At 40.0% G+C, this 10,125-nt stretch overlaps 1 protein-coding gene across 2 annotated transcripts in view; it reads right to left on the bottom strand.

Annotated features, from left to right (window-relative positions):
- Window positions 1-8,606, bottom strand: part of mfsd13a (major facilitator superfamily domain containing 13A) — a 10,543-nt gene extending 1,937 nt beyond the window's left edge. Inside the window, exons 1-8 of one of the 2 annotated variants that reach the window (XM_005725866.2) lie at window positions 8,437-8,606; window positions 5,739-6,001; window positions 4,699-4,778; window positions 3,422-3,871; window positions 3,211-3,331; window positions 2,730-2,826; window positions 829-1,000; window positions 53-246 (exon numbers count right to left, since the gene is read on the bottom strand). In XM_005725866.2, the coding sequence (XP_005725923.1) occupies window positions 53-246; window positions 829-1,000; window positions 2,730-2,826; window positions 3,211-3,331; window positions 3,422-3,871; window positions 4,699-4,778; window positions 5,739-5,906 (1,282 nt within the window). In that variant the 5' untranslated portion in view covers window positions 5,907-6,001; window positions 8,437-8,606. The other variant, XM_005725867.1, reaches the window with a different exon arrangement.
- Window positions 8,607-10,125: the final 1,519 nt, after the last annotated feature.

Below are 10,125 nucleotides of genomic sequence, written 5' to 3'. Positions count from 1 at the left end.
TGGAAAAACCTGTGTCCTCATGAGGTCCAAGGCTGAGAGTTTCTGTTTGTACCTGTGTAAACACAGAGCAGCCATGTGCCAATGAGTGGGGCGAATGTCTGCCCGGGTTTGGTCATCAAGGCAACCATGCCGAAGACGAGAGCAGAGGCGGCTTGCTGACGTCGGTTTACCACAAAGTCCTCATCCACCAGATCAGAAATCACCAGTTTCAGGAGTTTGCATGTCCCCTCGGTGAACACGCGGTTACTAGAAAATGGAGACGTAATGTTACAGCGTGGAAACATCAGCTGTAATACAGGTTATCATGCAAAAAGCCTTTGTTCAGAGCAGTCAGAGCATGCTAAGGTGTGTCCGAGTATGAAATACAGTAACAACTTCGTCGCTTTTAGCTGGAAAGTTTTAGTGAGCTTCACCCACAAGTTTAACCACTTTACCACAGCTGTGACTAAAATTATCAATGAGCTATGAAAGCACTCAAATGCTGTTGATAGCTATAAGAACAGCAAGACCACTAATAGTCTAAAAACCGCATGAAAATCAATCGCTTGTGGCTTTAAAATGTTATATGTGTATATGGGACTATACAGATAACACAAATATTACAATTACAGTTAAGAGTAGACCAATTTCAGAATTGTGGCTAATTTCTAGAGACAGCATTTATAACCCCCCTAAAAAAAGGGTCTCTGCAAATGGCATGCACAAAGGAATTCTGGGTTTGTGTATGCAGCTTTGAAAATGATAAACCGTTAAAAACAAGCACAAAAAGAACCAGCCAAACTGCCACACATCCATGAAGCGTGTGCAGATGTGTGTGCACGGCCATACCTAGCAATGAAGACACACAGCAGATAAATGTGGTCAGCCCCTGCTAGCAGCATAGCCACACTAAGTCCCAGTTTGAGCATAAATAGCCAGCGGATAACCTGGTAAACCCCGTAACGCTGGCACAGTGTCAGGAAATACAAGTTGTTCAGGTGTGGAGCAATATAAGAGATTCCTGTGTGGAGCAGAAGCAGAGCTGCGTTAAAAATTAAAACTAGAAAACAGCAGAAAAATAATTTGAGAGAAAGCGAGTGGAAAGCCAAAAAACCCCAAACAATACAAATAAGTAACAATCTTGCAATTCATTCAAAGGTTCTGGTGCTACACATAAGTACCAAAAAATGTGTGGTAGCTTTTATTGTCATGTCTCAGATTTGGAATCACTTGCCTGAAGAGATCAGGCTTGCAGAATTAGAATCACTTCTTATAGACTAGCTTCAATGTTTTTAAGGGCCTCACTAACAAAAATATATTGCTCAAAAAAAAAAAAAGAAATGCAAAGTCTGTTAAATTTCTGGGACATCAGCTTGTCTAGTTAGAAGCATAAACTGCTGTGAAACAATTTCAACTGCTTGGTTGCAAATTAAATTGGCAACAGGTCCACCAAAGATATGGCTCTCCAGACCATCACTAACCCACTGCCAAACTGGTCATGCTGGTTGATGCTGCAAGCAGCATAACGTTCGCCAAGCCTCTTTCATACCATCTGGCCCTCGTGCCACCCTCATGGAGTCAGTTCCTGAGAGTCTGATCAGAAACACGCAAATGAGTGAAGTGAAATCACTGAAGGTCATTCTACACTGCTCCTCATGTTCTTTCTTGATCAAAAGAGCAGATGCTGGCTTGTCTACTGGGTTGATGCCTGCCCAGTTCTCCTCATATAACAACCCTCTCCTGCTACCTCCTGTAAACTATTGTACAGTTAGTATTGTATAGTTATAATTATAGTATTGTTAGTTAGTAATTAGTACCCCTTTATCCCTTAATTTTACAAAAATCTAGCATGTTATTTATTTTTAAATTCTAGTTTTATATATCTTGGAGCTATATCTTTTATATACTTATAAATGCACCATAGGGAGGCTTGGGGTGAAACAGCATTTCGGACAATAAAGCTCTTGAATCTTGAACTTGACACAGCAAACCTGATGTGCATGTGCCATCCTAGAGGAGCCAGACTGTGTGTGCAAGCTAAGTGCGCTGCAGATACCATCACATGGTGACAAAGACACCAGGAAAAGCAAAACTGGAGAAAAATCAGTCAGCATATAAGGAAACAGCACTCCTCTGTGGCCACAAGGTGCAAAATCATTCCCTTTGTGGGGTTGTTGCCTTGTTTTTGACTCTCCAGGACACATATTCTCACTTGAGTTTGAATCCAAGCAGGTGAAATAGATTCACAGTGGTTCATGCTTCCTACCTAGACAGATGAATTTCCCAGAGGTTTAACTAACTTTGCGTGACACTATGAAGATCAAGCGCTCACTTCATTCTTTTCAAATGAGTTTCTTCTTTCATATAATTGTTTTTTTTTTTTAATAGATCAACCACTTATTTTCTGTGACTTTTATTTAGTTCTCTTTCTGCATTTGCTTTTCTGTCAAAGCAATCTGCAAACTATTTTCTTAAAGGTGCTATATAAATAAAGGTTAATTATATATTTTAATATGCCACTACTCATGGTTCAAAAGTATACATTGCAGTGTGTTTTCCAAGCATTTTTCCTCACATAACAGTGTTAAACATTAAAATAACTTCTACATTTTAAAATTCCTATTGGTAACTTCCTATTCACTAAAATTTAAGTCACTATATCAAATATATAATTTCTTATCTCTTGCTGTGAAAAGCATCCATTACAAACACTTGTGTAAATCATTTACTGCATCTCAACTGGATCTTACCAAGTAAAATTGAACCCGTAGAGGCAGAGATGTTGTCAGATAAGAGATGTTCTAAGAAAAGAGGGAAGAAGTTGCTGTTGAAGTGGCAGTGAAACACCTGCAAACAGAAGCAGAAGTGACAGATAAACTAAGATGATTATTTTATTCTAAATTAAAAGTAGTTTGTTGCTTGGACCTGTAGCAGTTTTCTTTAATTAAACACCAAGAAAGCAAATGAAATGTTTTCTGATTTTAGTGCGAGCAGGAAAACCACAAATATTTAGCTAATAATATTAACTATGAAAGTTCAACAAGTGTCATTTACAAGAAGGGCTGCACTTCATGTGGAAAGACAAACACTGGAGGGCAGTCTAACTTTTATCTTGCATTGTCTATCGTTAATAACAAGAACAAACTCACTAAGACTATAAAGGTTTGTACTAAGATTGCACGTTAAAAACAAACATGGGCTCACACGGCTTTAAGACTTTTAAAGGCTGACCTGAATCAGGTTCATTGACACGAACCACATGAAGTTCCTGTGTCTGGACAGCTGCTTGAGATACTGTCCAATAGTGACAGGTTTTTCCGGGTGGTTAAGTGGAGCATGGCCAACGTTTAGTCTGTGATAACAGACACACACGAAAAGATGTGAGAAAGGAGAAAACACAGTATGAAAATTTCTCATATTATTCACACTTTTAAATTCTTACTCTTTGAGTGCTGATGCATCATCTTGTTTTGGATGGATTTCCTTTATAAAACGGCGCTGGAGCATTCGAGACACTAAGAAAAACCCCAAGACGGAAAAAGCTGCCAGAGTTACACAGAAGATACGGAAGGAGTAAAAGTCCTCTTTATCCCAGAAAGAGTAGGACAGAAAGACGGAGAAAGACCCCAGAGCGCTGAACACCGAGCAGTGAAAGTTGAGGCGTGTGCGATCGGTGGCAGATACAGCGAGGTCCGCCAATAGGGCGCTGTGGTGGAGATCCACCATAGTGAGAAAGCCATCGTAGAGACACAGGCACAGCAGGAACTGCAGGCCTGGACTGGCCCAAGCCACCCAGAAGGCCAGGAAGGACACAGCGAAGAGAGGACCATTTGTGGCGAGGGCCTTCAGACGCTTCAGCACCACCTCTGGATTTGTGATCTGAGAGCCGGCTCTGGGTGGAAAAACGAAACACATAACAAATCTTTAGACGCGTTTTGTGATAATTAACCAACTTCTCTGGTACAGACAGACAGGTTATTGCAGACAGCCCCGTATATCATGATGTCAAGCAGCGGAGAAATTCTTAAAATAAAAAAGGGAAAAAGTGCGTATCTCTGGCATAAAAAACGTGTAGTTGTATTAAATGTAACAAACTTCAACAGAATGATGTGACCAGCTTTATAACATCACTGCCTTAGAACAACACAGAGAAGGTTTGCTTAGTGATATAACAATGTAAACACAAAGCAGACAAATGTTTGACAAAGTGCTCTGATGGCGTCAAACACTTGGGTGTGTATGAGTGTCTAAGAGATACTTGGGCAGTATGGGTGGGAAATGAGAAGCGATCAGAGTCCGAATGAAGATTATATCTGGAATTTTAAGATCATTCTACAAAGATGACTTTATGTTGTTGAATCAGGAGTATCTCTCCAAGTTCGAGGCAAGTAGATGAACTGCGCTGACACATAACAAGAACTATGAGGTGTCTCCTCAGAGGAAAAAACTTATTTTTCGAAAGAAGATGTGCAACCGACAAAAATATCCCAGAAAGAACTAAATTCTATTGCACAACATTAGTGTCTCTTCCAAATGACTCCAACTACGTAAATGACCTTTTTTTTGGAATATCTATTGTGTGTGGTCACGTCAACATTTCTAAAGCCTGTGCAAACAGTTAACTTGTTTTTCTGCAGTCTTTTGCACATTCATAACCAACTATTTACAACTGTGTTTGTTCCACAAAAAGTAGAAGAAAGTAAAGATGCAGATACTCACTGTGGAGAGCTGAGAAAGGCGCGGTCACTCAGCCAGCCGAAGAGAGGGTCATTCAGACTGTTCCAGATAAGGAAGACAGTCTTTGGAGCAGCAGAAAAATAATGTTAAATAAAAATCAGTGGATGATGGCGCATACAGGATTACCATTAATCTTAAATTGGTTCCAATATAGAATCTGTTCTTCTGTGTAGTTTCAACCTTATTGTTTTGCCATAATGTATTTTGTTTCATTTAATTTAACTATTTGCTTTTATTTATGCTTTTGTCTTATTGGTTTTATTCGGTGTTACAGCAGCACAAGACAATGTGTTGTGTCCAATGACACTAAAAAAGACAGATGTAGCTACCATGATGTCATCCATTGGTTTGTGGAGTCCTGTTATGAAACCTGAAGCGTTTCACTATCTAAGAGGTGGATCTGGCTGTGATACTGCTGGATGTTCACTGGTTAACGACTTTTCAATCACATGTTGTTAGCCAAGTCTTCAACTTACTCTGGATAATCCTCTTTTCTGACAACAAAAATGGCCAAAACATACAATTTTGGATTTAATTTTGTATTCAGTCTGACCTGAAATGAGTGACTGAGCCCATAAACTCATCATGAAAATGTTCATAGAGTTACGGGGCAATGGTGCTTTTCCCATAAACTTCTATAGGACTGAAAGTTATTTTGCAACCACAGGTTGCAAAATAATAATGGTAGCATTAATAATAAATACAGGTTTAAGGCCATGTTGTTTTCCCTTTTAGACCCAGAAGCTACTATCAGTAAAAGAAAGATCAATTTTTCACTGTCCAATTTTAGTCTCATGAAGAGCTGACAGACTTTACGATAGATAAGTTATATTTCATAATGAAGATTTCTGTTTTTCTGGTACAAAAAAAGGTAATTAAATAACAAAAGCAAAACGATGAGCACACTCTCAGCGACACTGGACTGGTAAATTAGAGTTGGATTTCTAATCTGAATTAAACGTCCAAATTTAAATCACGTGTTTAATCTCAGAATCACAGTTTGGGGCATTCTTTAGACTCACCTCTCCCACCCAGAAGGAGATTTTATCGATCTTGTAGATGGAGACAAACGTCTCCACGTAGTAGAGCAGGAACACATTGTGCAGGATGGATGTAAACAGAGCCAAAGAGCCATAGAGCAGCGCAGTAGAGAGGACACCTTGCCAGCAACCCCAGACCCTTGTGCCCATTCTTCTTTCTCAGTCTCTCTGCTCCGTCTTTCTTTTGTGCCGAACAGCAGTCATTTCACAGCCTGGCCGCCCCAGGGTTACCACCTCATCATAACCTGCAAAAAATAAAACAAACAAACCACACAGCACAAGTAAATGCATTTAGATTTGATAAAAACATACAACAGATAAACTGTATTAGCTCATAACGTCACATTTATGAGCATTACCAGAAATTGCACTGCACCTTTTCAACAGTTAAATCCCAGCTGAGCACACCAAAATAATATTAACATTCCCGTCAGTCTCCCCACAGAGTCTGAGCAGCCCAGAAAAAAGTGCTGTTTTCAAAGCAATGGTGCACTAGGTACTCATTAAAGTTAGTTAGGTTGTGGTACACTGTTCCTTTCCTCTGTGAGCACACGCCCAGCCGACTGAGAGTAATACTACTTCTCCCAGCCAAATATGACCACTCCTTTGAAAACTCCATCTCACTTACCTCATAAAAAGCTGACCAAAAGAACAAAGTAAACATTTCAGGATGAGTATTTTCACTGCTGTGTTGCCCTTGGGTGTCATATTCAAAACTGAAGTGCTGCACTGTTTATGCTATTATAATTACAAAAAACAGAAAAAAAGAAAGATTAGCTTGAAAAGGAAGCATAATGAGCTTCTTTCATCAATGCAGATATATATAGACCTTAATACAGATTTTGCATGTACATGCAAATTTACTGTAGGTCTTGGGAAATGTTCTTTTTGGCCACCTTGCGGGTATCAGTGCATCCAAATCGCTGTATACAATCTTCATACAGTCACACCCATATTTCTCTATAAATTAACATGAGGTATAGAGGAAAACTCAGTGGTGTTTTTCTAAGAAAGAAGCCTGTACAGTTCAAATAGACCGTATGTTGAAGGTTCATGGACAGAGTGAAAGGGGAGAGCCTTCTTACACCAATATGTAAGAAGGATGCCACAGGTAGGGACAGGAGCAAAACGTGTGAAATGCTGTGGAGGTTATGTCTTGGGGATGAATTTCAGCTTGAGGTTTTGGAGATCTTGTTAAAATTAAAGGATTTATGCACACAGGAAAGTACATATATTGATCTACCGTGCAATATCATCTGGAATGCACTTTTTTGACAACAGCTTCATTTTTCCAAATTACAATGATCCTAAATACACTACCAGTGTAGTAAAAAACATACCTGGATAAAAAAAGAAAACAATGGAACACCATCAGTCACGGACTGGGATCAACATTTCCCATTGTTATGGAAATATATGAAGAAATGAGGGACTGCTACAGCACTGCAGTTTAAAGATGTGCTAAAATATTCTAAGACAGCCTCCTTTATTTGTTCATAAAAACAGTCTGAGGAAGTTCTCAATGTGTTTGTAGACTACAAACAAATTCAGTACCTTCACGCACACCTTGTGAATGAGGTCCAGAGTTTCCATGTTACACCCCCTTGTGAATTACTGTCTCCTTTGTTGGCTGTTCTATTCTCATGTCCCGAGTGCATTCTCATAAGCAGCACCCCAGGGAGAAGAATTTGCTTAAAAATTCCAATAAGCACCTCTCACTTCATGCCTGACTGCCACAAGCTCAAACTTGCACTGATTACATCCTGTCACGTCTTCAGTGGGGGAGAAAAAAGTAATAGTTAAAAACCCCCAAAAACAAGGCGATATGATATTTTCCATCAGTGTACTGTCTAGGTACAACCAAGATAAGTGGGGCAACCTCAGTGGAGTGTAACAAAGAGCTCCCTATCAGATCCAAGCAGGTAAAAGCGGGATATCTTTCAGCTGGCTGTGCCATATCACATCTTTAACACTTGTGCATCTTACCAAAACAAAAGTGGTGTACTTTGCAGCAGATGATAGTGCCTGACAACATCTACAAATATCCCATTCATGTCCTCTCAGGCACGGCATATTTACCAACTGTTTTCTCCCCACCTGCAGGGGAGCCCACCTGTTGTGTTTACAGGACATCACAGATGTTTGTTTTTTTACCTTACCTCACACTGCAGACAATCATTATAAACAGACTTTACAACGGTGTTATAATGGTTAGGTCAAACTGCACACAATATCTTCCTCATGTGACAAACACGTATTCAAACAGTTTTATAGCCTCCCGAGCTAGTAAAGAAACTACAAAATGAAGAGGAAATAAGCCTACTGACTAGTAGTGACTAAACTTCTTCTGCTAAATATACGACAGACACAGAAAAGGCGGCGTTGCTTCTCTAAAAAAGACATTTGACTTACTATCAGTAGCTTATTAGCTCATTCACAAGCTCGGCTCTCGATTGAACTCGCTCATATTACAAGTAGTAACGCACATGTGTAGCAGCTGATCGATTAAGAGCAATATTGGAATAAGCTCTTATCTGGGCGTTAAACGTCCAGCTAATCGATAGCGCTAGCATTAGCTAACTGGTTAATAATAACCTTATCGAGCTGCCAAGCAGGAAATTAACATATTAAGAACTGGCTTCAAGTGTATTCACGACAGAGTACCGACCGGGTTACGTACCGTTAAAAAATGTGTTAACCGAAGAGAATAAAGCGTGTTTGGCTTCGTGGGAAATTAACGTGTTGGCTTAGCAGCTGTGTCTCAGTCCCAGACAGAAAGCACGTCATGACAACAGTCCGTACTCACACCGGTGACGACTGCGCCGGGTTTGTGAAAGGGTTTCCCAGCACTGGAGGCACACTGATAAGAGCTGCAGCGCCACCCAGCGGCACAACGACCAGATGCACTTCTGAAACATGTTCAGGGACATGGAGCAAGCATTGAAGCCAACTTTGGATTCCAGTATAACTTGCAACGAGTTACATAAACCTGGCCCAAAAGCAGTTGTTTTGATGGCAGCTGTTTTGATGGCATGATTTTTTTTAAAAATTATTGTTATTATTATGTTTAAATAAGGATTACATCTTAAATGTCCAGCACACCTGTTGTTGTCGCCTTCCTATCTGTCTGTTTCCCTCAGAGAGATCCTCCTTTCCCTCCTTTCAGTGCCACTTGCCAGCAGGCCTACCACTTCTACAGTATGTGTTGCACGTAGATTTCAGATTGCTCAGGAAAAATATGCTTTGTGATTCATCACCCCTCATGGGTGAGGGGGTTGAAACATGACATAGGAACAGACCAACCGACAGACATGACTGACTGGGGGAAAACACAAGGGGAAGAAAGCGAAGCCAGAAGTGAACAAGGGGCCAAGGTAACTTAAGAGGAGAACAAAAGGACTAGACAGGGGACAGAAGGAGACAAACAACAAGCACACATGAGACGGAGACACCAGGGAACACAGAAGAGAACAAATCAGGGAAGATGAGACAAAGGGGAATGCAAACAGGCACAGAAGCAAAGAAGGAGAAAAGATTACCAAAATGAAACAGGAAATCATCGATACTGAGACAAGGACATGGACAAACATGGGTATCAGGGACCAGGCAACCAAGAACATACAGGCACAGGTATAACCTTCACAAAATGGGTTTTATTATGCCCCCCAAAAGGCAAAATTATTACAAAAATTCTAAATGACAGAAACAAACTATTTTAAGAAGTAAGTGGGCCCATAAAAGAGGCCAACTAAAGCAAAATTCTACTAAAAACACTTAACAAAACACCATAACTCAGCAAACTGACCTCCCCAAATGAGAGACTACTCCTGTTATATATTAAGTGAATGAACCATGGTATACATCAAAGGTGGAAACCACAGAGACAATAGCTAAACATAATACAAGAAGAAAGCCCATTCCCCCCCTTGTGTGGTCACAACAGCTGGTGAAATCTATTTTATTGACCTCTGCATTTAAACCAGCTCCACCCTTAGCCTTCTCCTTTACTCAAACCAGGATGGTTTGAGTAAAGGAGCAGCAGCTAGGTAACTCAAAAAGAAGAGAAAATAATTAATACAACATATACGTGCAACATATAGTACAATAACAAACAATACAAAACAGATTATATGCTATTGCTTGCACTATGACCTGATGCTGTCATGTATTACAAACTACCCAATTTAAACCTTTCAGTTAATTTATGGACACTGAAGCTTTACAGTACAATGCAAAAAGAAGGGTAAACATAAATATTACCTGAGTATTTCAGTTGTGTGTTGGCATGCAGCCATCACAATGAGGATGACACTGAATGAACCTGGGAGACACAAGAATAAACCCTTAAGACTAAGGGTTCTTTGGTACT

Source organism: Pundamilia nyererei, unplaced genomic scaffold, assembly GCF_000239375.1.
Source record: "Pundamilia nyererei isolate P.nyererei 1_Seehausen unplaced genomic scaffold, PunNye1.0 scaffold00017, whole genome shotgun sequence".
NCBI lineage: Eukaryota > Metazoa > Chordata > Actinopteri > Cichliformes > Cichlidae > Pundamilia > Pundamilia nyererei.
The sequence above is the reverse complement of the archived record's forward strand: the minus strand, read 5'-3'. Positions and strand labels throughout refer to the sequence as shown.